Source organism: Pipistrellus kuhlii, unplaced genomic scaffold, assembly GCF_014108245.1.
Source record: "Pipistrellus kuhlii isolate mPipKuh1 unplaced genomic scaffold, mPipKuh1.p scaffold_m20_p_26, whole genome shotgun sequence".
Taxonomy (NCBI): Eukaryota; Metazoa; Chordata; class Mammalia; order Chiroptera; family Vespertilionidae; genus Pipistrellus; species Pipistrellus kuhlii.
Window position 1 is genome coordinate 290,001 of NW_023425525.1, and position 26,161 is coordinate 316,161.

Consider the following 26,161-nt stretch of genomic DNA (forward strand, 5'->3'; position numbering starts at 1 on the left):
GTCAGACATACTTAAACCCACAAGCTACGCTTTCCGCACCGATGGTGAGAAGTCAGTCAGTGTTGGCTGCCGCCATTGTTCCAGGTTCTTACCTCCCTTTGCTGTCTGGACCCACCCTGGACCCCACCCCCCGGCCCCCCACTGTGGGACAGGGGTGGGGGTGGGGAGGACGGACGGCGAGGCCAGAGCAGCTGAAAGGAGGCAGGATGGCCTGGCCTGGCCCGCGTCTCCCTGGGCTGCTGTGGGGTCAGGGCCAGCCCTCTGGCCGAGGAGACAGACTGAGGGCCGCAGGGGGCGGGAGGCAGCCGGAGACCTGAGGAGTCCCGCCCCTCGGGTGTCCGCCTGGGCCTGGAGCGACAGGACACCCGCCGCGGGGAGGGGTGGGAGCTGGGGGCGGATGCCTGCTTAGGTGGGGGGGAGGGGGGGAGGGGTGAGCATGGGTGTCCCTCCTCAGCACCGGCCCCTGTAGCTGAGCAGACAGCCCGTGCATCGGTGCTGCCGCTGGCCGTGGCTGCCCTGGAGGCCGGCGGAGCCCTCACGTGCCCTTTGGTTTCAGATCTGCTGATGCACCTGGTGCCCGGGTCCAGGAAAGGCTCCGGGAAGGGCTCGCCCGCGCCCGTCGCCTACTCCCTGCCGGACTGGTATGTCCACCACAGCCAGCCGCCCGCGGGCAGCCAGAGGCGGTGAGTGCCCCAGCCCTGCTGCTGCTCTGAGTTCTAGAAACACCTGTGGTTTCCGCCTGCCCTGGGTTCTGGGAGGCCGGCCCTGGAGAAGGCGGTGTTCCTCCACAGAACCTGGGGAAGGCTGGAGGCGAGAGAAAGGGCTGTGCTGCCTGAGGACAGGCAGGAGGAGGGGGAGGAGCTGGAGGGAGAGGGGGAGAGGAGCTGGAGGGAGAGGGGGAGGAGGAGGGAGGGTGGGGGAAGAGGAGGGAGGGGGGAGGGAGGGAAGTGGAGGGGCAGAAGGAGCAGGGGAGAAGGGAGAAGAGGCTGGAGGGAGAGGGGGAAGGAGGAGGGAGGGGGGGGGAAGAGGAGGGAAGGGGAGGGGCAGAAGGAGGTGGGAGGGAGATGAAAGGTAAGAGGGGAGCTCAGGAAGCAGCGGGCAGCTAGGATTGACTGGGGTCTCCTTCGGTCTCCGCAGGGGCCTTGCTGCCTACATGCCGGATTACATGGTTCACAAGGAGTTCAACCCCGGCCGGCCCAGTGGGAACTACGAGTTCCGAAGGGGGCCCTTCGACTTCGACGTGAAGACCTTCTGGCAGCGGGAGGCGGAGGAGCTGGACCAGAGGAAGAAGGTGAGGCCCGCAGAGCCTGCCGCGTGGTGGTCTGAGGGTGGGCTGTCACCGCTGGTGCGTCCCCGGGGTTCCTGACGTCACAGGCTCTGACCGTGACCCTGGGACCTCCTGGGGGGCAGGGGCCGCCCCGCCCCCGGCAGGCATTGGTTTCCTCCGGGAAGTCAGCTTCGTACCCGCACCCCTGGGCCCCACCTGACTCCCCCGAGCACAGGCAGCGAGAGCCAGGGTGCAGTGCAGACCCTGGTCACTCACGGCTTGTCTGACCTCTGTGTGGACGTGGGCATGCTGTATGGACAGGCCATGTGGACACGGACAGGCCATGTGGACAGGCTGTGTGGACAGGCAGGCCATTTGGTGCAGACATGCCATGTGGACGAGGTCAGGCCATGTGGATGCGGACAGCCCATGTGGACAGGCCATGTGGACAGCAGGTTGTGTGGATGCAGGCAGGCTGTATGGACAGGTCGTGTGGACGTGGACAGGCCATGTGGACAGGCCGTGTGGACAGCAGGTTGTGTGGATGCAGGCAGGCTGTATGGACAGGCCATGTGGACAGCAGGTTGTGTGGATGCAGGCAGGCTGTATGGACAGGCCGTGTGGACGCGGACAGGCCATGTTGACAGGCCGTGTGGACGAGGTCAGGCCATGTGGATGCGGACAGCCCATGTGGACAGGCCGTGTGGATGCGGGCAGCCCCTGTGGACAGGCCGTGTGGATGCGGGCAGGCTGTATGGACAGACAGCTTGTATGGACGCAGGCAGGCCTTGTAGAGGGGCAGGCCGTATGGTGCAGACGGGCCGTGTGGAGGCGGGTTTTCACTGCACTCAGTCGGTAAACACGGACCAGCTGAGTCACCCCCCGGGCAGGTTGACCTTCAGGAGAAGTCGCCTCCCCCGTGGCCGCACCATGTTCCGGGGCCGCGCCCCGCGCACAGGGCAGCTGGGCGCCCCAGCCTCACGCCCTGACCTTGTCGGGGTTTGACCGTTCTGGCGGGTCCTCCCCTGGTGGTTAAGTGGCGTCTCCTGGCACTGGTGATGCTCCTGCATCCTCTCACGTGCTCCCCTCCCCCAGCACCTTCGTCAGGAAAGCACCTGTCCTGACCTCACCCGCTTTAATTTTTCTTAATTAATTAAATTAACTAATTAATTTAAAAAATCGATTTCAGAGAGGAAGGGAGAGGGAGGGAGAGATTGAAACATCAGCGATGAGAGAGAATTATGGATTGCTTGCCTCCTGCATGCACCCCCCTGGGGATCAAGCCCTGACCGGAATCTAACCGCTGAGCTCCACCGCTGAGCCACCCGGCCGGCTTGGCCCGTTTAAAATCAAGCCTGTGTCCCGGAGGCTGAGAGCCCTGTGTGTGGTCTGGAGACTCCTTTTCCCACACTGAGCCCGGCCTGCGTCTTGTCCCCTGTGAGCACCGTGGCCTCGTGGGCCGTGTGTGTGTGTGTGTGTGGTGTGTGTGTGTGTGTGTGAGAGAGAGAGAGAGAGAGAGAGAGACACGCTGTGCCTGCTGGGACCGTCCACCTTCTCCCTCGGCCCCGGGCTGCTGAGCGCCTTTCCCTGACCAGGCTTATGTTTCTCTCCCAGGTGCGGCTCCCCGCCATCACCTCCAGGTCCCCCAGCAAAGCGGGGACCCCATCGGGCCCCCGAGATCCTGCTGGGAGGCTCTCCTTCCCTCCCATGTGAGTGCCGGGGCGGCCGCACTGGCTTGGTGGGGTTTGGTCTTCGGGTCCAGTGCCAGGGACCAGGAGGCATCCACACGCGGCTCCCGTGGCCGCTGCTGCCTGCTCTCCGCTTCCCTCTCACAGGAAGTGCCTCTTCACGCCCTCAAATGGTGCTGCAACTGATGGGTTAGCTGTCTAATGAGAGAGAGGGGGAGGGAGGGAGGGAGAGAGAGAGGGGGAGGGAGAGAGAGAGAGAGACTGACTCCGTGATGCTTTAGGAACAATAAGCATGTAATTTATTGTCGGGATGTTTGCTGGGAACTGAGAATTGCATTAATCTTGGTGCTTCTGCTTGTCAATTTCTCGCACGCCCAGGCCTGGCCACAAAGCCAGTTCCCCCACCAACTTCTCCAAACTCATCAGCTACGGGTACAGGGATGAGTGGCTGCAGCAGCGAGCCGACGCGGACAGGAGCCCCCCGCAGCCGCCCCCAGCGCCTGAGTCCCCCAAGGACCTCGAGGGGCAGGACGCCGAGCAGCTCCGGGACCCAGAGGCTCCGGAAGGCTCCGTGGAGGCTCAAGGTGAGGTGCACGCAGCCAGCCTGTGCCGGGGGCCTCCCCCGAGGAACGCCCACTGGCCCTGGCCCCACGGGACCCCACGGGACCCCAGGTGGCCGGCCAGTTCTGCTGCCCACACTCCCTCTCTCCACGGCCTGGCCGACACGTGAGCGGTTCCACCAGCTGCTGTGAAAAGTGCACTCTGAGCTTTACAGTGGCGTTGTCCTGGGACGTGTTGTCAGGAAGACAGCCTTTGGCGGGTCTTTAAAGTCACTGTTAGAAGCACTGGTTCTTCTTCGTGACACTGAGCAACGAGCGTGCTTGTTCTTTATTCCAGAATCTTCGCCAGCAAGTGAGTGCTCTTAGGCCGAGTTTGCACTGAAGTACAGCAGCCGCTGGGCACAGAAACCCAGGGGGTTCTCCACCTGCAGCCGAGGCCGCCCGGGGCCCCCTCCTCAACCCACACGCACGCACGCCCGGACGCCGGCCAGACCGCACGCCCTGCACACGTGGCGTGGGGCCGTGAGAGGAGAACCACATGCACTGCTACAACAAGGACATTTTGTTTTGTTTTCATGCACATCACACACATAAAACCCAGTGCAGTTCAGAGATGTGCACCGTGTCCACGCCACGAGGGCTGCAGTAGGGGAACGGCAGGGCCCAGGCCTCACCTGCCTGTGTAGACAGGGGTTTTGGCATCATTTTTGTGCAGCTTCATGGAGAGAATTACTTCTTCACTGACAAAACAGATGACCTCGTCAAGATCTATCATTAAACATCGTATAAGCTTACACACTTTCTTTAAGATAATTTTTTCATTGATGTCCAAGAGGAAGGGAGAGGGAGAGAGAGATAGAAACATCACTGATGAGAGAGAATCGTGGATCGGCTGCCTCCTGCACACCCCTCACTGGGGATGGAGCCTGCCATCCAGGCGGGGCCTGTGCTCTGAATGGGAATCGAACCCTGACCTCCTGGTTCATAGGTCGATGCTCAACCACTGAGCCCCCAGCTGGGCTGGCTTTCCTTTACTGAAAACTAGAGGCCCAGTGCACAAAATTTGTGCACAGGGGTTGGGGGGTCCCCTCAGTCCAGCCTGCACCCTCTCCAGTCTGGGACCCCTGGAGGGATGTCCAACTGCTGCTTTAGGCCGGATTCTGGGGATGGGACCTAAACCAGCAGTCAGACATCCCTCTCACAATCCTGAACCACTGGCTCCCAGTCACTCACCTGCCTGCCTGCCTGCCTGATCGCCCTTCAATGCCTCTGTGTGCCAGCCTAATTGCCCCAATGCCCCCTTGCCAGCCTAATTGCCCCAGCTGCACCCCCCCTTTCCCGCCCCACCTGGTCACTCCTAACTGCCCCTCCCCGCCCACTGACTGCCTGGTCGCCCCACACAACCTGCTTGTTCAGTCCTTTGGTTGTCTCTCACCAACGCCCCTGCCGGCCAGCCATCTTGTGAGGGTGTGAGGGTAGTTTGCACATGGCCTCTATTATTCAGGATTATCGGCTACATGCTCCGCTTCCCGTCGGCTCACCGCTGTGCTCTCTGTTGCAGGTCCAGACTCCCCTCCGGCCGCAGGGACGCCCCCAGAGCTCAAGTAACGAGCCCAGGATGTGGGGGATCACGCGCCGAAGGCTGGATGAGAGCTGACGGTCACGGCTGTGTTTATAAGGCTTCACTCTACGTTACCATATAGATTCCGTGAAATACCCTGTTAGGGCAGATCTGACGTCACTGTTGTGCAGGCGGCGTGAGGGGTGGTGTTTCTCCGTGCATTTCTCTGGGATGCCGACCAGGTGGCCTTTGGGGCGCCATGCCTCCCCCACCACCATGTCCCAGTGTCTGGGACCCACTTCCTCCCCATCACCAGCTGACACCGCCGCCCGCCGTGGGGACCTGTGGCGGTGACGTTGCCATCCATCGAAGGCTGTGCTCAGACCCCCCTAGATTGTTCCTGTAACCTCTGCAGAGGTCACTTTTCCGTTAAAAAAATTAATTCCAGAATATTGGGATGTACTTTATATTGAGAAAAGGGTTAATTTATTAGACCTGAAAGTTTTAAACATTTAATGTAGAAGCACTGGAGCATTTGCAAGTTTTAAATGTTTGTAATTTTTCAATAAACTGAAATTATTCTATTAAACATACATTTTGTCCTTCAAGTAAAAATTTCTTTAATTTCAATATCTAACTTAGTAGTCTTTGCAAAAAATTCTTTTGCAGACTGGCTTCTCTTGTTTTATGAGTGTTGCTGCTGTTTGTATGTAATGAGCATTTTTTATATTTTGTACATTTCATTAGTAAAATAATTTCCTAATGAAAGACCGCCAGGGAGACAAATAAGGTCACAAATATTTTAGCTTCCTTCCTGGAGTAACATATCATGCCCTTGCTCACCTGAAGTTTCAAATTAGTTTTTTAAATGTGATATTAAGTGAGCTCATGTGTCCATATTGTTTGATCAAACCGATGTCCCTGGGGAATGTATGCACATGATAAAGTGCGGTGGCTGTGCGACTGAATAGGAAGAATGTACATTATAATACTCTCCTATTTTCCCTCTTTCTTCCTCTCCTCCTCCTCCCCCCCTCCTTCAGTTCCAACCTCATCCTTAAACATCCCCACCCGAAGAAAAAAAGAAAAATACTGGGAACAGTTATTGATAACATACTACTGTCTTTTTTTTTTTTTTTTTAATAATAGTCAACCTCATACCCATATGGGGACATAAAGTTCATATATAGGGGCTTTTTTTTTAATAATGTTTTTACTGTGTTTTTAAAAATATATATTTTATTGACTTTTTACAGAGACGAAGGGAGAGAGATAGAGAGCTAGAAGCCTCGATGAGAGAGAAACATCGACCAGCCGCCTCCTGCACACCCCCTACTGGGGATGTGCCGGCAACCAACGCACATGCCCTTGATCAGAATCGAACCTGGGACCTTTCAGTCCACAGACCAACGCTCTATCCACTGAGCCAAACCGGGTTCGGCTTTTTTTTTTTTTTTTTTAATGAGGAAGGGAGAGGGGGCGAGATACAGACACATCAATGAGCATCATTGATGGGCTGCCCCCTGCAGGCCCTACTGGGGATCGGAGCAGCGCCGGGCCCTTCAGTCCGATGCGCTCCCCACTGCGCCACACCGGCCAAGGCCAGGGTGACCGCTCCCACCTGACAAGTGCGTCCTCAGTGTCAGGTCTTCCGGTTCTGGGCGGCCTCCCGTCCCTCCCCCTCTCCCCCCGCCCCGCCCGGGCAGGGCCGTGCCGGGGGGCGGGGGGCGGGCGGCGGGCCGGGCGGGGCGTACGTGCCGGGGAGCAGGTGGCGGCGGCCGGTCCGGATCCGGCGGCTCCGCGGCGGCTGAGTCACTTCCTCCGCGCCCGCCGCCGGCTGTGCCCGGGCCCGCGGGAGGCCGGACCCGCTGCCCGCTGCCCGGACACGGCCGCCGCCCGGTCCGCTCCGGCTCCTCGCCCGCCCCCCGCGGCCGCGGAGAGTCCCGGCGCCCGCCCCGGGGGAGGCGATCCGCTGCGCGGCGGGAGGGACCGGGCGGCCGGCCCCGCTGCCCCGCCCGCGCTCCGGGGAGAACCGGGCGGAAGGGGGGCGCCGGGGCGGGGCGGGGAGCGGGGCGCGGCCCGGGGCGGGGCGGGGCGGGGAGGGGCGGGCGGGCCGCGGACTCGGATCCCAATCCCCTTCACTACGGTCACCGCCGGCTCCCCTCCCGGCTCCCCTCCGGCTCCCCTCCGGGTCCACCTCCGGGTCCACCTCCGGGTCCACCTCCGGGTCCACCTCCCGGTCCACCTCCGGGTCCACCTCCCGGTCCACCTCCCGGTCCACCTCCGGCGCCCGGTGTCCCGGCCCCGCGCGCGGCCGGTGCAGAGCTCGGCGGGTGAGTGTCCGGCCCGTCTGCCTGCGGGGCCCCGGGGCGCCCGCCGTTCGCGGGGGAAGTGGGCGCGGGCGGGAGGGGCTGCGGGCGGAGGGAGAGCGCCGGAGTGGGTCCCGGGGGAGGGGGTCCCGGGGAGGAGGTCCCGGGGGAGGGGGTCCCGGGGAGGAGGTCCGGGGTCAGGGAGTCCCGGGTGGGGGTCCGCGGGGAGGAAGGTCCCCGGGGGAGGGGGTCCGCGGAAGGGGGGGTCGGGGGGTCCCGGGGAGGGGGGTCCGCCTGGGGGGGTCCCGGGGAGGGGGTCCTCCTGGGGGGGGGTCCCGCGGGGAGGGGCTGCGGAGAGAGGGTGCTCGGGGGAGGGGGCGCGGGAGGGCGGACTCCTCGCGTCCGCCCACAGCGGCCTCTCCGGGCCTGGGCACTCGGGCGCAGGGGGTGTGGGTCCCGGGCGGTTCCACCTGCGGGGCGGAGGGGCCGGTGGCCGCAGAGCCCCCTCCCCGGCCCGCGCTCTCCACGCCGGCGGGAGGGACCCGGACCCTCCCCGGGCCGTCGCCCCCTGGCCCTGCCCCGGGGGCGCACGGAGAACCCTGTGCGGTGCCTCCTGCCCCCGCTTCTCTGGAGGCACCTGGACTGGACGGCCTTGACCACGCGGACCCTCCCCGCGCCCGGCGTCAGGCCGCGCCCCCGCCCCGCCCGGCCCGCCCGGCCGCACCCGCGGATGCTCCTCACACCGCCTGGGTCCGCGGGGACCTTTGGTTCATTCGTGGCCGGAGCGGCGGCCAGGAGATGGCCATTTCCTTTCAGGGAAACCACGCCCTGCGTCCTCCCGGGCCGCTCCCAGGGTCCCGGCCTGGGCCAGCCTCGTGGGTTTTCTCCGAGGCCGAGGCGGGACACTTCCCTCCTCCGTGGCCCCATCGCGGCGTTCCCTCCGTGCAGCCTGGGTTCCCGCACACGGAGCGCATTTCCCTTAAAACCGATAAGTTAACTTTCTTTACTGGTCTCTGTAAAGCGGACTGTTTGCCTTTCCTGGTTGTGAAGTTAATACTCATTGCAAAAGCAAAAGTAAATAACAAAGTGACCCTCCAGCTTCTTCCTCCTAAGGCGAACACTCGCCGCCCGTGTTCATGCAGAATGCTGTGACCATCTGCTGGGGGGGGGGGGGGGGTGCTGCCCAGACAAGCTGGGGGGCCTGCCTGGCGGCCCTACAAGCCCAGCGGCCTCGCCACCACAGCGACGGGCCGGCGTGAAGCAATCCTGAGGAAGCTGGGCCTCTGCAGAAGGCGAGGGAGCTGCTGCCGGAGCCTTCGGGCTCGGGCCCGCTTCCGGGCAGTGGTCCTTCCTTCCTTCGCCCGTGAGCTCGTAGGAGGCTTGTTCTGGGCCGGACATCCCCCGGGCAGTGGTGAGCTCCTTACCCACAGGAGTGCACCTGTCTGCTTGTACTTTATGGTGATGTTAACTCCCTTTTATTTATTTATCTTTAAATTTATCTTTATTGCTTTCAGAGAGGAAGGGAGAGGGAGGGAGAGAGAGAGAGTCACTGACTGGCTGCCTCCTGCGCCCCCACACTGGGATCAAGCCCGCATCCCGGGCAGGTGACTGACCTCCCTGGTCGGTAACTGAACCGTGACCTCCTGGTTTAACCGCCCCTTTTAACATAAAGGGTATATGATGCCATCGCTAGCAAAACAGGGAGGTTACGAGGTATCCAGGCATTCCAGAGGCTTGTGCTCAGAGATGCAAGAACGCAGCAGGCTTGGTGAAGATCACAGTGCATTGGGGTCAGGGAGGGAGCCGGCCCAGGATGTGACTGCCCGCCACGTGTTAACGCCTGACCGTCCTCTGTGGTCACGTCAGGCCTCTGAGACGGAGCCAGGTTGTCCCCAGGTCAGAGCAGAGGCGCCCAGGAGCGCCCAGCCCGGTCGGAGGGCAGGCCGGATTCAGGACTCGGGCGATCCCGCCGCGGGGAGGAGTCTGAGCATCGTGCATGGTGTTAGGAGGCATGTTCCCTAAAACTGCTGCAGCCAGCACTGCCCTCGGTGCCAGGGTCCAGCCTCGCCCGCTGAGCAGGAGGCTGGGCCGGGCCAAGCTGTCAGTCCTCCGGAAGGTGTCTCAGGACAAAGGGCACACGCAGTGTCCCAGCCCTGGCTGCTCTCGGAGCAGACTTGACAAAAATACGTTTTTATTGACTTCAGAGAGGAAGGGAGGGAGAAACATCAGTGCTGGAGAGAATCGGGGATCGGCGGCCTCCTGCACGCCCGCACTGGGACCGAGCCCACAGGAGCTGGAGAGCATCGTGCTCAGTGAAATAAGCCAGTCAGGAAAGATAAATATCACCCGATCTCACTCAGCTGTGGAGTATAATGAACAACATACACTGATAGACAAAAACAGACCTGGAGACAGGGAAGCATCAATCAGGCTGTCAAACCTCAGAGGGAAGGCAGGGGAGGGGGGAGGAGAGATCGACCAGAGGACTCTATGCATGCATATAGGCCTAACCAACGGACACGGACATCAGGGGGGTGAGTGTGGGAGCCCCTTTCACGTCCGGGTGGTTCAGGGTTCGGGTTCTGGAGAAGGCTGCACACAAGTGATAAAAACTAGAAAAGAGTTAATTTGGGAATCCTGGGGGCCAGGCGGGAGCCCACCTCTGTGGGAGGACTACAGGCTGCTCTGGCCCTGCCATCCCTTTTACTGAGACTCAGGTACACCCATCGCCCTTGGGCAGGAAACGCCAGTAACAGAAAATTACATAAGAGGTGGAGCTGCTTCAGCTGACAGGGTTTCCACCAGGCAGTGAGCGGCCTGGCTCTGACCCTCCAGAGCAGAGGGGGTTGTTGACGATGACCAGTTTCCGGCAGGTGAGGGCATGAGTGGAGGGGCAATGGGGGGGTAAGGACACATAATGCGGTACCTTAATCCAGTGGTCGGCAAACGGCGGCTTCCGAGCCACATGCGGCTCTTTGGCCCCTTGAGTGTGGCTCTTCCACAAAATACGTGCGGGCGCGCACGTACAGTGCGATTGAAACCGCACCAGCCGCGGTCCTCCGGGCAGGCCGGGAGCGCAGCCTGGGCGGCCCTTCCTCCGGGCGGCGCTGAGGCCGGAGGGACGGGGCGGCTGGACGCCCGGCCACGGTCTGCTGGGCCCAGGCCGCCTGCCAGTGTCTGCAGGCTACACGGTCCCGTGACCTGGGACCCTACCAGGGTCACTTCCTCAGGGCTGAGGGGCTCGGCTCTGACGCCCTCACAGGCCGAGCCCGGCCGTGCCTCCAGCCCCCACACGAGCCAGTCGGCAGCGGCCAGCGAGGCTGGGAGCAGAGCCCCTCAGGAGCCCCTGCCCGGCCTCCTCCGGTCCCCTCCCGCCCCCTATCTCCCCTCCCGTCCCCTATCTCCCCTCCCGTCCCCTATCTCCCCTCCCGTCCCCTATCTCCCCTCCTGTCCCCTCCCGTCCCCTCCCGTCCCCTCCTGTCCCCTATCTCCCCTCCTGTCCCCTCCCGTCCCCTATCTCCCCTCCCGTCCCCTATCTCCCCTCCTGTCCCCTCCCGTCCCCTCCCGTCCCCTCCTGTCCCCTATCTCCCCTCCCGTCCCCTATCTCCCCTCCCGTCCCCTCCTGTCCCCTCCCTCCCCTCCTGTCCCCTCCCGTCCCCTCTCTCCCCTCCCGTCCCCTATCTCCCCTCCCGTCCCCTCCCGTCCCCTCCTGTCCCCTATCTCCCCTCCTGTCCCCTATCTCCCCTCCCGTCCCCTATCTCCCCTCCTGTCCCCTCCCATCCCCTCCCGTCCCCTCCTGTCCCCTATCTCCCCTCCTGTCCCCTCCCGTCCCCTATCTCCCCTCCCGTCCCCTATCTCCCCTCCCGTCCCCTCCCGTCCCCTCCCGTCCCCTATCTCCCCTCCCGTCCCCTATCTCCCCTCCCGTCCCCTATCTCCCCTCCCGTCCCCTATCTCCCCTCCCGTCCCCTCCTCCTCCCCCTCCCCGTCCCATCTCCTGTCCCCGATCTCCCCTCCTGCCCCCCCCCGGCCCCTATCTCCCCTCCCGTCCCCTATCTCCCCTCCCGTCCCCTATCTCCCCTCCCGTCCCCTATCTCCCCCCCCGTCCCCTACCTCCCCTCCCGTCCCCTATCTCCCCTCCTGTCCCCTATCTCCCCCTCCCTCCCCTCCCGTCCCCTCTCTCCCCTCCTGTCCCCTATCTCCCCTCCCGTCCCCTATCTCCCCTCCCGTCCCCTATCTCCCCTCCCGTCCCCTATCTCCCCTCCTGTCCCCTATCTCCCCTCCCGTCCCCTCCTGTCCCCTATCTCCCCTCCTGTCCCCTATCTCCCCTCCCGTCCCCTATCTCCCCTCCTGTCCCCTATCTCCCCTCCCGTCCCCTATCTCCCCTCCTGTCCCCTATCTCCCCTCCCGTCCCCTCCTGTCCCCTATCTCCCCTCCTGTCCCCTATCTCCCCTCCCGTCCCCTATCTCCTCTCCTGTCCCCTATCCCCCCCCCCTCCGTCCCCTCCCGTCCCCTATCTCCCCTCCTGTCCCCTATCTCCCCTCCCGTCCCCTATCTCCCCTCCCGTCCCCTCCTGTCCCCTATCTCCCCTCCCGTCCCCTATCTCCCCTCCTGTCCCCTATCTCCCCTCCTGTCCCCTCCCGTCCCCTATCTCCCCTCCTGTCCCCTATCTCCCCTCCCGTCCCCTCCTGTCCCCTATCTCCCCTCCCGTCCCCTCTGTCCCCTCCCGTCCCCTATCTCCCCTCCTGTCCCCTATCTCCCCTCCCATCCCCTATCTCCCCTCTCGTCCCCTATCTCCCCTCTTGTCCCCCTATCTCCCCCTCTGTCCCCTATCTCCCCTCCCATCCCCTATCTCCCCTCCCGTCCCCTATCTCCCCTCCCGTCCCCTCCTGTCCCCTATCTCCCCTCCCGTCCCCTATCTCCCCTCCCGTCCCCTATCTCCCCTCCCGTCCCCTATCTCCCCTCCTGTCCCCTATCTCCCCTCCCGTCCCCTATCTCCCCTCCCGTCCCCTATCTCCCCTCCTGTCCCCTATCTCCCCTCCTGTCCCCTATCTCCCCTCCCGTCCCCTCTGTCCCCTCCCAGGCTCCCAGGCTGGGCTCGCACCAGTGCCCGCTGACTTGCTCGGTGCTCAGGCGCCCTCAGCGTTCTGTGGCTCCGTTGTCCGCCTCACACGGTTCCCCGTTGCCCCAGGTTCCTGCCGCGGCTGCCAGCATGGCCCTCCCGGGAGGTGGCACGGAGGAGCCTGAGCCCCACAGGTGAGCCCCGGGCGGGTTTGGGAGGTGCTGACTCGGGCCTGTGCGAGCGGACGGCGGGACGGGCTGGGGACCGAGATGGCGGGTGCAGAGCCGGTGAAGCCTCTTAAAGTTTCGTTAATGCTCACCCAAGGATGTTTTTCCCACTGGTTTTCAGAGACAGTGGGAGGGAGGGGAGGACGGAGAGAGACAGAGGGAGAAACATCGATGTGAGAGAGATGCATGGATCGGTTGTCTCCCACACCCACCCAGCTGGGGCCAGGGATCGAACCTGCAGCTCAGGGACTTGCCCTCGACTGGGAATCACACCCACGTTCTGTGCCTGAGCCTATGCTCCACGCTGAGCCGCACTGGCCAGGGCCTGTGATCGAGCCTTTTGATATTTGAGAGAGATTCACCAGTGGGCCGCCTCCTGCACGCCCCCTACTGGTTAAGGAGCCCACAACCCGGGCATGGCCTGACCCGGGAATGGAACCAACTGAACGTGACCTCCTGGTTGATGGGTTGGTGCTCCACCCCTGAGCCGCGCTGGTTGGGCAGGCCTTTTGATCCTGGCCATCTTAGGTTCTGGGGTGCTTTCCAGTCCACTCTCAGACTGGGGCCTGGGCATGGGGAGGGGAGAGGGGAGAGGGTAGACAGGCGGCAGAGCCTGGGTGGGGGAGGGTCTGGGGGGGCTGACCTTCCCACCTCGGGCCACACCCCCCCCCCCCCGGGCACCTCGTCGCCGTGCGGCCACGGGACCCGGCGCCCGGCTGACCGCGCTCTCGCAGGGACAGCGAGCGCCCCCTCCAGCTCTGCAACCCGAACATCGCCGCCATGAAGGAGGACATCCTCTACCACTTCAGCCTCAGCACCAGCTCGCACGACCTGCCCGCCATGTTCGGGGACGTGAAGGTGAGGAGCAGGGCTCCCCGGCCTGTCTGCCCAGCCGCCCTGCCGGGCCCGAGTCCACGCCCACAGCCACGGGCTGTCAGATTGTCCCGGGATTGTGTGCCAGCCAGCGAGCGGGAGCAGAAACTGCCCGGGACTGCCCTTGGTCATCGGGGTGTGCTGGGCCGTACGGGGCGGGGGGCGGGGAGGAGGGCGTCTCAGGGGATGGGACACGGCATTGCTGGGGCGGGACAGGCAGAGGCCGCGGGCGGGTGGTCCGAACGGACACGCTCACACGGCTCTGCCGGTCCTTCCCCCGCTCAGTGGCTTTTTCGTCTTCAGAGACTTGGTTCTCTGACCGTTAACTCCGGAAGCTGGCATCTTCCTGGCTTTCCTGTGTAAACAAGACGAAAAGGGAGTTCTCACACGTGGTGACGGCCTGTAGTTTTCCGAGTCCGCCCTCCACGGCCACTTCCCATGCCCCACCAGCCCCGGCGCCCCACGCTGGCCGTTTGCTGCTTGGGTGGTGGTGAGAGGGAGTAGACAGAAGCCGCTTTATTTTGTTATTTATTTTTATTTTTCAAAAATACGTTTTTATTGATTTCAGAGAGGAAGGGAGAGGGAGAGAGAAACATCCACGGTGTGAGAGCATCATTGACCGCTGCCTCCTGCACACCCCACACTAGGGATTGAGCCCTCAATCCGGGCCTGTGCCCTGATCGGGAATCAAACCCTGACCTCCTGGTTCATAGGTCAGTGCTTAACCACTGGGCAACACCAGCTGGGGCCACTGTACAGGCGAGGAGCCGGCGCCGTCCTGGTCCACCCCGGCTCCCAGACTGAGCCGCTGTCTGTGTGCTGCTCAGAGGCCCCAGGCAGGACCCCCGCCCCCCGGGAAGCAGGCCTGGGCCCCTCCAGGGAGCTGGGGCTCTGCTGAGTGTGACCTGCCCCCAGCCAGGCCCCCGGAATCGCCAGGAGGTCCCTGACAGTGTGCTGGGCCAGGGAGCCGCATTTCCAGCAGGTGTCGCCGGGCGGGGGGGGAGGGGGCCTCGCCGACGTGCTGTCTCTGCCCGCAGTTCGTGTGCGTGGGGGGCAGCCCCTCCCGGATGAGTGCCTTCATCCAGTACGTGGCCGCGGAGCTGGGCCTGGGCCGGCCGGGCGAGGAGTACCCCAACATCTGCGCGGGCACCGACCGCTACGCCATGTTCAAAGCAGGGCCCGTGCTGTCCGTCAGCGTGAGTGCCGCCCGGGGGCCGGGAGGACGGGGCGGAATCGGAGGCACCAGGGGCTGGGCCAGCAGGCAGAGCAGGAGCAGGGGGAGCCGGGGAGCAGGGGGAGCGGGCACGGGAGGGCAGCCAGCTGTGGGCGGCCGGCTGTGTGGGTCCTGGGGGCGGCCCTGTGCCTCCCGAGTTGCGTGGTTTTTGGTTTCTGTGCCGAGGCTGGTGCTCTGTGGTGCCGGGGGTGGGGTGGGGGTGGAGGTGGGGATCGGGGTCGGGGTGAGGGTGCGGCAGCCGCGGGCCTGGCGCCCTTTCTCCCGCCAGCATGGCATGGGCATCCCCTCCATCGCCATCATGCTGCATGAGCTGCTCAAGCTGCTGTTCCACGCCCGCTGCTCCGGCGTCACCGCCATCCGCATCGGCACCTCGGGCGGCATAGGTGAGTGGCCGGGCCGGGCCCTGCCTGTTCTTAGAACGCTGCTGGGGGCCCGGCTGGTGTGGCCCAGTGGTGAGCGTCTCGACCTATGAACCGGGAGGTCAGAGTTCAATTCCGGTGAGGGCACATGCCCAGGTTTGGGCTCCATCCCCACTAGGGGGCGAGCAGGAGGCAGCCGGTCTGTGATCCTCTCTCATCCTGGATGTTTCTACCTCCCTCTCCCGTTCTCTGAAATCGGTAAAAACACATATTTAAGGGAAAATTGAAGGTTCCTAGGCTTCGGCGTGTGGTGTGGGGATGGCCGGCTCCTGTGTGTGCTGGGCCCGCCCCCGGCCCCCGCCCCGCCCCCCAGCGGCGGTGACCCGGCCCCCGCCCCCAGGTCTGGAGCCCGGCTCGGTGGTGATCACCCGGCAGGCGGTGGACGCCTGCTTCAGGCCGGAGTTCGAGCAGCTGGTGCTGGGGCGGCGGGTGGTCCGCAGCACGGAGCTGGACGCGCGGCTGGTGCGGGAGCTGGCGCGGTGCGCCGCCCACCTGGACGAGTTCCCCACAGTCGTGGGCAACACCATGTGCACGCTGGACTTCTACGAAGGTGCGGGCCGGCCCCGGGGGGGGGGGGCCGTCTCCGGTCTCACCGCGCTGTCCGCCTCCGCCACGCCTGCCGGAGAGGCGTGTGGGCTCAGGGCGGGCGGCCGGCGGGAGCCCCCTCGCCCCGCGTCCCCAGCATGGCCTCCCCTCGCCCCGCAGGGCAGGGCCGGCTGGACGGGGCGCTGTGCTCCTACACGGAGCAGGACAAGCAGGAGTACCTGCGGGCGGCCCACGCGGCCGGCGTCCGCAACATCGAGATGGAGTCGTCCGTCTTCGCCGCCATGTGCAGCGCCTGCGGCCTCCCAGGTAGGCGGGCACGGGCCGCCCCGCTCCCTCCTCCCGCCCGGCCCGCCTCCCGGGCCCACCCCGCGTCTGCCTCCGCCCGCTTGCCCCAGGCCTGCGCTGGGCGGGGGACCGCCTGTGATGGTCGCAGGGCCGAGGGCAGGGCTCTCAGTGTCTGTGAGTCCCTCAGGTTTTCCGGGCCACGGCCACCACCAGCCCCACACTGGGTCTGGCTTTCAGACTGGGATTTGCATCGGGGAGTGTCCTCCCCACGTCCCCATCCACCCTGCATTGGGGTGTATCCCCCCACGTTCTGGGAACTCGGTGGGGAGTGAAGGCGGAGGAGGAGGAGAGGGCGGGGCAGGCGGGGGCAGGAGGCGGCCCCAGGCCCTCTGTGCTGTCAACATGCCTGTGGGTCCCCAGAGGGCCTGTCTCCAGAGGGATGGCAGGTGGCACCTTGTCTCTTAGGACAGTGGTCGGCAAACTCATTAGTCCACAGAGCCAAATGTCAACAGGACAATGATTGAAATTTCTTTTGAGAGCCAATTTAAAAAAAAAAACAACAACATATATTTTATTGAGTTTTTACAGAGAGGAAGGGAGAGAGATAGTTAGAAACATCGATGAGAGAGAATCATCAGCTGCCTCTTGCACACCCCCTATTGGGGATGTGTCTGCAACCAAGGTACATGCCCTTGACCGGAATCGAACGAGACCCTTCCGTCCGCAGGCTGACGCTCTATCCACTGAGCCAAACTTGTTTCAGCAACAGCCAAATTTTTTAAACTTAAACTTCTCTTAACGCCAGTTCTTCAAAATACACTGGCCTAGGCCTGGTGTTTTGTGGAAGAGCCACACTCGGGGCCAAAGAGCCGCCTGTGGCTCGCGAGCCGCCGTTTGCGGACCCCGGGCCTAGGCTGAGCTGGAAGCCCGCCTTCCCTCTGACTGACCTTTGCCCCCCAGCGGCCGTGGTGTGCGTCACCCTCCTGGACCGCCTGCGGGGGGACCAGATCGGCAGCCCCCACGACGTGCTGGCCGAGTACCAGCAGAGGCCGCAGCGGCTGGTCGGCCACTTCATCAAGAAGAGCCTGGCGGGGGCCGCGGCCCCCGCATCCCGGAGCCGATGCCAGTGAGGTGGCCGCCCAGCCCGCCTGCTCCCCTCCGGCCCCGGGGCGCCCTCATGCCGATCGGCCTGGTTTGGGTTTTCTGTACGAACGTTCCCCTGAAAATGGAGATGTTTTGGGGGAAATGTCAGACTTTTAAACGCTGGTGGTTGTCTGATTTCACATCGCTGAGCACGGAGTCTGCGCCCACGGCCGGAGCAGTCACTTCAGGTAACTTCCAGCCGCGGGCAGCGAGCCCCAGGCAGCTCCGGGGGCCGGGGGGAGTGCCGGGAGCACACGCACACGCGTGTCAGTGGGCCCTGAGCACATGGCTGTGAGCCGAAAATAACATCATGTGTTGCCTCCAGTACACTCCCTGACTGGGGATCGAACCTGCCCCCTTGGGGTGTTGGGGTGACGCTCGAACCAGCTGAGCAGCTGGCCAGGCCAGACTCGGGCTTTCTCTTGGCCCACAGCCCAAGAGGTTATACCCACGTTGTCCTGGGTGACTGGCGGCTGGACTGTGCGGAGACGGGGAGACTGTCAGCCGAGCAGGAGGTGGTAGCCCCTAACCATTGTGCTTCCCAGCCACCCCCTGCACACACAGCTCACTCCTCGCCCACAGCCACCTAACCCGTGTGCCCGCCTAACACGCTGCCACAGGGGTCTGCTCCCCACACACCAGCCGAGGGAGCTGGTCTGTGGGCCTGTGGGTGGGAATGGTCCCCTCGGGAGAGTCAGCCTGGCTCGTGGAACCCACGGCAGAGTGGCCACTCTGGTACTGGGTCCTGTTGTGAGCGCGGAGGAGGGTGGTTCCTGATGTGCCCCGAGGCCCTCGCCCCACCTGTCCTGCTCCCCCGGCTAGTCCAGCTCCGCTCTGGCGGGCCGCTGTGTGACGGGGGTGGGGGGAGGAGTGGGGGGAGAACAGGGCAGTATCAGACCTGTGGTGGTTGCTGTGGGTGTGGTCCAAGCATTCTATAGAAGGCCCTTCCCTGGGGCTCAGAGTCACTCCAAGCCAAGGGTCAGAGGTCAGAGTCGCCCGCCTGACCTCCAAGGAGGAGCCCTCCGTCTGGCCTGAGGCTGCTGTGGAGAAGCTGCCGGACTCTCCCCTCGCCTCCGGCAGCGGCTGTGCTCCACCAGCAGGCTGAGCGGGAGGATGAGCCCTGAGGGCGGGCCGTCCAGGGCCCCGGGGAGCCTGCCCCCTCGAACCTCCGGCCCAGACGCAGGGCCGGACTCTGTCCTCTCGGCCCCAGGCTCCTGTCCCATCCTCCCATCTGCCCCATTCCCAAGCGCCCACACTCAGCTGGGTGTGCCCGTCAGACCTCAGCCCTGCCGGGTGGCCCCGGCTCCATCTGTGTGGTTGTCTTGCCTGGGAGCGGTGGGGGGCTCACCTGGCCTGTGGGCCCTCCCCCCCTGACCAGGCACGTGTGGCCGAGGGACTGGCCACTTCCTGGGAGCTTCCCGTCCCACCTGTGCCGGCAGAGGGGGCACAGGCACTGGGCAGCTGCTCCCAGCCGGAGGGCTGGGCCTCAGGTGCCTCCTCCCAGAACCTGGAGCCAAGGCGGGGCGGCCCGGGGACCAGGGCTCCCAGGGAGGACCTGCAGCTCGAAGCCCGGCCTGCACCACCCTCTGCTGGCCACGGGTGGGACGGCATGTCACCCCACAGGTGCTGCTGCTGTTATGGGATGTAGGGGCGTGAGGCTTAGAGATGACCTCATGGGGCCGGCCGTGCCCAGCACAGGGAGCACCTCGGAACCAAGGAGCTTATTCTGATGGGACAGTGACACCTCTCTCCTGACACCTGGACTCAGAACTCAGTGTGGTTACTAAGGTGACTCGAGGTGACCTTGAGAACAACCTCAAACACGTGTTACCTGGGTTCCTCCCTCTAGAGGGCCCGTCCCTCCCCGCACGGAGTCCTGGCCGGTCCCGCCTCCCTCCCTCCCCAGTGCTGAGAGGCCCTCTAAGAGGGTCAGGTGACAAGGACTGACCTCTCGCTGCCTGGCGGGTCAGAGAGGATCTACCGGGGACGGTTTTGGGTTTGTTCTGATGGAACTAGTCAGGCCGGGTCTGGGGAGCTGAGGGGTGTCGCAGGCACCTTGTCTTCCGTCTGTCCTCGGCGAAGGCAGTGCCAGAACGCCCCCCCCCAACGGTGTCTCCCACCTTGTAATTGGGGGATTGGTGGGAGGGGTCCTGGGGGCGAGGTGTCCAGGCGTAGGTGAAACTGGGGCGAGGCGTTCAGGGCTTTCCACCCAGAGAAAAACAACGCGGCTCAAATGGAAGGTGGGAGTGTGGTTTGGGCCTCGTTGTGCAGAGGGACAGAGGGAACCGTCCTCACTGCCCTCCTGCCTGCCCGCTCTGGTGTGGGTGGCCTTCCTCTCAGCGTTCCCAATGGGTTTTGCGGTTCCTTTATTTTCATAGCGCCGAGGGCACCAGATAGCATGAGAAGATAAAACCTCGTGTTTCTGTCCATTTGTTGTCTTTGGAACAAATAGGCTTTCGCTGCAAGTTGGAATTATGGTTTTCTATTAGAGCGAGGAGACAGGCTAATTCAGATTCAGGAGAAGTGATTGAAACTAGCTGGATGGAATTTCAGTGCCAGAGGAAATGAGTTATTTAAATCACCCAAGAGGTTATTTATTTTTTTTAGGATTTATAAATTACAATTAAATAAGAAACATTTGGGTCACGCAAGTTCTTTCAACTCTAAAACTTCTAATTGCTTTTGCCCATAATTTTAATAAAGCTTTTACACAGAGACAAAGAGACCATTTTACCTGAAATTGCTGAATAATTTACATTTTAATTTTTAAACTGCATTAGCATAACCTTTCAGAGGGACCAGCCGAGTGTGTGTATGTTAATCTCCTACATCCAAGTTTGGGGCATGCTCATGAGGGAGCTAGTCAGCTCTGACCCAGCACATTGGGTTGAACGGTGCGTCCAAGCAGGGATAGCTGAGTGGAGGGAGGGTCTCGGCCCTTCCTGTTCTTTTAAAAATTGATTTCAGGGAGAGGAGGGAGACAGAAACATTGATGAGGAAGAAGTATCTATGGGCTGCCTCCCGCACACCCCCTACTGGGCATGTGCCCTGACTGGGAAGTGAACTGGCCACCTCTCATGATGGGATCACCTTCAGCCACTGAGCAACACCGTCGGGCAGGTCTTGCTGTCCTGGATTTAGCCGGTTCTCTCCGCTGTGTGCCGGCCTGGCCACCTCCCCTCGGACTCCAACCTCGATGGAAGGATCTAGTGGTGTGGCAGGAGAGAAGGGATGGGGTGGCAGGGCAGCAAGGACGATAAGGGGCTGGTCCTATGATCCCTGTCAGCCCATGGGGATGTCCTGGTGCACAGGCCCGGCACAGAGCACCCGGGACCAGCTCTCCTGGGGGCGGCCTCCACGTCAGAGCGGGTCCGAGGAAGTTCCATCCTCAGGGCCTTTCAGGCCACACTGTCTGCCGCTCCGTGTCCTCCGAGCCTGGGGAAGGGGCAGCCAGCCTCAGCCGCCCAGTCAGCCTCCCTGCAGGTGCCCCTGGCCAGCTGAGCAGCGGGGCCCCTTTGCCAGCCGTGAGAACCGGTCCCTGGGGTGGGCATGGCCAGTCCTGCCACAGGCGGAGGTCAACAGACGCCTCTGCTCGCACAGTCCTGACGCTGGTGCTGATGGAGGCAGTCACGTACAGACCTGAGATGGGAGCACCACGGCTGGGCTTTTCCTGATCCTGGATTTTAGGAAAAATGACAGTCCCCGTGGTGGGAAGTGCTGTTCCTGTTCCCGCAAAGGACCGCGTGTGTTACCCGCAAAGGGAACCGGGTAGCAACACTCAGAGGACAGGACGGGCCTGGAGGAGGTGAGGCCAGGGAGACGGCACGGGCACCAGCAGAACCCAAACCGGAGCCTGTGCGTGCGTGGCCGTGTGTGCGTGCCGCCCCCGCCAGGCCGTGGCCCGCGGTGGAGTGGCCGGGGAGCCGGCGGCCGGGAGCGGGCCTGCAGGACAGGCCGTCCCTCTGAGGCCCTGGCCTGCGCGGGGCAGCGCCAGGCGGGACCCAGGCGGGGAAGCGCGTGAGGAGGTGGGTGACCGCACACTCCGGCTGCCCCAGCGGGGCCCAGGAGCCCGGGCGCCGGCTCGGACGCGGTGCCCTCGCTGATGCAGAGGCGGGAACGACGGGGTTCACTGCCCCTTCCCCCAGGGGCTGCGCTCCTCGGGGCCTGCCGCGCCTGCGCCCCCGCCCCCCGCCCCCGGCAGCCCCGGCCCAGCCTGGGGACACGGGGAGGATGGGGTGCGGGGCTGCACGGGCCCAGCCTGGGGGACACGGTGAGGACGGGGTGCGGGGCTGCACGGGCCCAGCCTGGGGACACGGGGAGGACGGGGTGCGGGGCGGCACGGGCCCAGCCTGGGGACACGGGGAGGACGGGGTGCGGGGCGGCACGGGCCCAGCCTGGGGACACGGTGAGGACGGGGTGCGGGGGCTGCACGGGCCCAGCCTGGGGGACACGGTGAGGACAGGGTGCGGGGGCTGCACGGGCCCAGCCTGGGGACGTGGTGAGGACGGGGTGCGGGGCTGCACGGGCCCAGCCTGGGGACGTGGATGGTGAGGACGGGGTGCGGGGGCTGCGGCCAGCGCCTCTGACGTCGAGCCGTCCCTGTGTTCTCCAGAGCCAGACGTCCTCCTCTCCTAGGAGGAGTGGTCCCTCCGGGGCCCAGTGAAACCCGTTCCCAGAGAGGAGAGGCCGGGCTGCGCCCGCACACGGCCTCTGCCCGGCGGGCAGGTGAGGTTTCTCACGGACGCCCAGCAGGACACGCGATGCCGGGGGCGGGGTGGGGGCGGGGCGGGGCGGGGCGGGGCAGTAACCCGCTGGATCGCCCCCTCGGCTGGCGCTGGCTCAGGTTGGGGATGGGCCCGCCGGGTATAAGCGGGCTGCGCTCCCCGCCCAGAGGATGGAGCTCCGGCCCAGACGTGGCATGTGGCCGTCGGGGCGCCCGCTGGGGGCCCTGGTCTGGAAGAACTGGCTGGTCAGGCGCCGGCACCGGGTGAGTGGGCCGCTCCGGGCCGGGCCCCTGGGGGCCTGGGGCCGGGGGCTGCCCTCCCTGCAGGGAACCAGGAGCGGGGTCAGTGCCAGTGGGGAGCTGCCCTCGGGGCCACAGTGGCCGAACCCAGGGCCAAGGCAACATGGCATCCTGTCAGGAAAGGGTGGCGTGGAAAAACTCTAAAACTATATATATATGAGCAAATGCCAGCGTCGCCTGTGGCTTTGCTTCTTGCAAACGCTAAGCTGTGCGTCCTCTGGCCGGAGGCACAAGGTGGACGTGAGTCCATGAGTAGCGCTTCCTGCTCCGCCTCTCCCCGGGGCTCTGGGCTGCGACCCGTCCCGGGAGGGGCGCCAGCGGCCGGGGTTACCGCTCCTTTGGGGCGGAATCCAGGTGATGGGATCGCTCAGACATGGAATATTTCCCCTCCTCGGGTTTTAGACATGGAAGGGAGGGGGAGAGTCAGAGACACATCGATGGGTTGCCTCCCGCACCTGCCCCAACCGGGAGCCTGCAAATGAGGTCCTGCCCTTGACTGGGAATCAAACCCGAGACCCTCCGTGGGCTGACACTAACCATCCAGCCGCACCAGCCAGGGTGAACCCGCATTTAGCAGGTGCCCGTGGTCGGCTGGGGGCCCGCCCATCAGGGACCGTGCGTGGTCCACACAGCCTTGCTCAGGCCGCCTGGGGCCCTCCCTGGTCCCACTGTGGTGACTACGCCCTGGGAATGGGTTTCCTGGAGCTGGGTGTCCGGCGGCAGGTGAGGACACCTGTGTGGGGCAGGTCGGTGCCCACTGAGGGGCCCCAGAGTGTCCGCATGGCTGTGTCTGAGCACTTCATCGCATTGGCAGGGTTTGCTGGGGGCAGGCTGGGGGCAAGGGGCTGGCCCTCCGTCCACAGGAACGCCTAGGTATCCCCTTGGTATTCCAGTCTGACACGTTCTTTCTCATTGGAACAATTTCATGACAACAACAAAAAGAAAAAATGTAAGAGAAAAAAATAAAATGTATATTTTTAAGTTTAACAAGTTAATAACAAGAAATAACATAAAAGAAACTATAAAGTAACGTCTGCTGCTCAGAGTCCTCCTACAATAGTTCTGCAGTCCTGGGGGTTTGATGTGGAAGACCCACTGCGGCTGGCACAGCCCCATGCCCGTCACAGCAGAGCAGGGACTGTCTCGGGCGCAGGGACCTCCCTGACAGGTGCCTCCAGGCTGCGCTGCGTCCGGCCGGTGACTGCCCTGGCCCCACCCCGTCAGATGGAGCCTCCTTTGGGTTTGGTGAGGACTTGGGCTGGTGCAGGGGCCGGAGCCGAGTTCAATGCAGGACGTCTTGTCCTAAAAACGCGTGGTCCTCTTCCCGCTGTGGGTCCCGCGGGCTGACAAACACTAAAACTGCTGGCCACGGCTGACCAGGACATACTGCTCACCTCGTCCCTCTCCGTGCGAACCACTGGGTTCCTGCTTTCAGGGCTGCCACCTCTTAGACACAGCTGCAAAGGATGGTACCTCCACTGGGCTTCTCCTCCCCTCCCCAGGCTTCTAGTCCCCCAGGCTTCTCCTTCCCCCCTTAGCTTACTCCCCCTCCCCCAGGCTTCCCGTTCCCCCAGCTCCTCCTTCCCTCCCCCCCAAGGTTCTAACTCTGGATTCTCCCCTGGGCTTCTTCCCTGGCTCCCAGGACGCCCCAGGGAGATCTCGGCTGTATGGTATGTGGCTCTCTACTCAGCACAAAGCCAAGTTCAAGCCGCACCCCGTCCTGTTAGAGAACCCAGGAACGGCTTTGCATCTGCCTCCTCCCTCCCAGCACCACTGGGAAGCCACTTGTTTTCTCCAAAACCCTCAGCCTAAGCTCCCAGGACCTCCCACCTCCGAGCGTGTGCGAGTGTGTGTGTGTGTCCTTTTAGAAAACAAACCTCACATTCTTTGAGGTTTTGTCCACCCCTGGAGTCAGGTGCTGAAAGCGGACCTTGATGTTAAGGAAGAGTTTCCTTCGGGCGCAGTTGCCACGTTGCTCACAGTTTCTGTATTTTCTGAAATTGCAGAAGATGGCATCCAGCCCCGGAAGTTAAGTAACTTTAAAAAAAATGGTTCCGTGTGGGAACCCCTTCCACGTTCCGCTTGGTTCCGGGTTCCGGGTTCCGGGTCAGGGCTCGGGCTGGAGAAGGCCGCACACGAAGGAAAAGAGACGAGAAAAGTATTAATTTGGGAATATTGGGCGCCAGGCGGGAGCCCACCTCTGTGGGAGGACTACAGGCTGCTCTGGCCCTGCCATCCCTTTTACTGAGACTCAGGTACACCCATCGCCCTTGGGCAGGAAACGCCCGTAACAGAAAATTACATAAGAGGTGGAGCTGCTTCAGCTGACAGGGTTTCAACTAAGCAGTGCACTACAACCTAGCTCTGACCAGGAAAGAGCAATGGGGGTTGACAATGATCAGTTTCGGGCAGTTTAGGTCTTAGAGGTAGATTTTTGCTGGTTTTGTATTGTCACAAGTCATCAACTGCTTGAACTGCTAGAAAGGTCCCAGGGTGTGGGGGACCTGGAGCAGGAGCCTGACCTGATAGGCAGGCTGGAGAAAAGTTGGAAGGAGTTTTCGGGTGAGATGCTATAGTTGTGTGTGTGTGTGTTTTTTTTTTTGAAAGTAAAGCTCCATCAGAGAGAAGCTCCCGCTGCGGGAGGACCCACGTGGGCAGCTGTTGTGCATTTTTAAAAAGAAGCAGAGCAGCCTCATCTGAGGGAAAAACAGGAAGTCTAGGCAATGACAGATTGGGGTTGGATGTGTGGGGGAAAGGTTAAAGGAATGATGACTTGTCAGTGGTTTTATACTAAAAACGGTTAAAAAGGAAGTCGCTGACATGGAATCTGGTGCTGAAAGGGGTGACAGGCTCGTTCACCAAAACCTTTCACCGGGAGTCCTGGTAAGCCAACACGTGGTGCTTCAGGGCCCGGCAAGGCCGTCTGGGCAGCCCCGGGGAGAGCCTGTTAGTCAGCGGGCGGTAACACACCGAGGCCGCCTCAGCAATGCCCACGGCTCAGTCCCGCGTGGAGCAGAGTTAAATCCCGGTGGTGGGCGGGCTCCTCCTGAGCCTCCGGGCTGTCCTCATGGTCTTCCCTCTGGGTCTGTCTGTGTCCTAATTTCTCATTTTCTTTCTGACACTCAGTTTTACTCAACTGTTTAGGGAAAATGCAGTCTTTTTAAACCCTCACCCAAGAATATTTTTTACATTTTTTTTAATAGGGAGAGTGGAGGGAGAGGGAGAGACAGGGAGAGAAGCATCGATGTGAGAGACACATCGATTAGTTGCCTCCTGTTCACACCCCGACTGGAAACGGGGATTGAGCCCACAACCAAGGTGCCTGCCCTTGACTGGGAATTGAACATGCAACCCTGCAGTCCGTGGGCCAGTGCCTAACGACGGAGCCAACAGAGTTCCTTCCATGTGAAAGCAGGTTGTTCCAGCGGCAGGTGGGGGCTCGGGTGCTTTTAAAGGGCCAGGCAGGCATCGGTTCCTCCTCTTTCGGGGCGAAGTCCGCCTGCACGAGGCCACCTGCTCCGGGACCTCATCCTCACGAAGCACTGTGAGCCCTGTGTCCAGGTCAGGTGGTGCTGTGAGGTCGGGTCAGGCTTCAGCGTGGAGTTTGGGGGCACAAACAGCCATGGCGGAGTGCTGGCTCTGCCTGCTGGGCTCTGTCCTGTGAGCCCAGGGAGACGCGTGCTCGCCCCACTGCTTGGGACGTGTAAATGGGAGAGTGCGCCCCAGCGGCATGGACCTCAGGGGCCACCCCCCCTCCCCCCACCCCCACCCCCACCCCCACCCCCACCCCCACCCCCTCCCCCTCCCCCGGAGGAAGATGCTGCTGAGCCCAGAGGGTCCAGTGAAGGGAGGCTCTCCTCATCGTGGTCCTCCCTGCGCCCCGCCCCTTCGGTGCTCAGCACGGCGTGAACCAGGATCCGCCGCACCCGGCCCTCCTGGGGCGGGGGGGAGGGCTGAGCTGCAGGTT

General features: G+C 63.1%; 2 protein-coding genes across 5 annotated transcripts in view; both read left to right on the forward strand.

Moving 5' to 3' along the window:
- Positions 1–5,669, forward strand: part of CUNH7orf57 (chromosome unknown C7orf57 homolog) — a 10,663-nt gene extending 4,994 nt beyond the window's left edge. The window contains exons 4-9 of one of the 3 annotated variants that reach the window (XM_045587170.1): positions 557–683; positions 1,138–1,295; positions 2,880–2,976; positions 3,334–3,539; positions 3,853–3,867; positions 5,077–5,669. In XM_045587170.1, coding sequence (XP_045443126.1) covers positions 557–683; positions 1,138–1,295; positions 2,880–2,976; positions 3,334–3,539; positions 3,853–3,867; positions 5,077–5,123 — 650 coding nt within the window. In that variant the 3' untranslated portion in view covers positions 5,124–5,669. The remainder of the gene's footprint in view (positions 1–556; positions 684–1,137; positions 1,296–2,879; positions 2,977–3,333; positions 3,540–3,852; positions 3,868–5,076) is intronic. The other 2 variants (XM_036453773.2, XM_045587171.1) reach the window with 2 other exon arrangements.
- A 1,628-nt stretch (positions 5,670–7,297) lies between these two features.
- On the forward strand, positions 7,298–17,291 carry UPP1 (uridine phosphorylase 1). Of its 2 annotated transcripts, none has more exons than XM_045587173.1 (8): positions 7,298–7,409; positions 12,574–12,638; positions 13,406–13,529; positions 14,582–14,740; positions 15,047–15,161; positions 15,538–15,747; positions 15,903–16,049; positions 16,989–17,291. In XM_045587173.1, the coding sequence occupies exons 2-8, from the start codon at positions 12,595–12,597 to the stop codon at positions 17,156–17,158; spliced, it is 969 nt and encodes a 322-aa protein (XP_045443129.1). In that variant the 5' UTR covers positions 7,298–7,409; positions 12,574–12,594; the 3' UTR covers positions 17,159–17,291. The 2 variants fall into 2 exon arrangements, with proteins under 2 accessions (XP_045443129.1, XP_036309721.1); XM_036453828.2 differs by having other exon boundaries at positions 7,385–7,409; positions 13,412–13,529.
- Positions 17,292–26,161: the final 8,870 nt, after the last annotated feature.

Excerpts from the sequence above, each read along its gene's own strand:
- UPP1 (XM_045587173.1), top strand. The coding sequence starts at position 12,595 with ATGGCCCTCCCGGGAGGTGGCACGGAGGAGCCTGAGCCCCACAG. Across the intron at positions 13,530-14,581 it reads CCATGTTCGGGGACGTGAAG|TTCGTGTGCGTGGGGGGCAG; the intron begins GTGAGGAGCAGG and ends CTCTGCCCGCAG. Across the intron at positions 16,050-16,988 it reads CAGCGCCTGCGGCCTCCCAG|CGGCCGTGGTGTGCGTCACC; the intron begins GTAGGCGGGCAC and ends TTTGCCCCCCAG.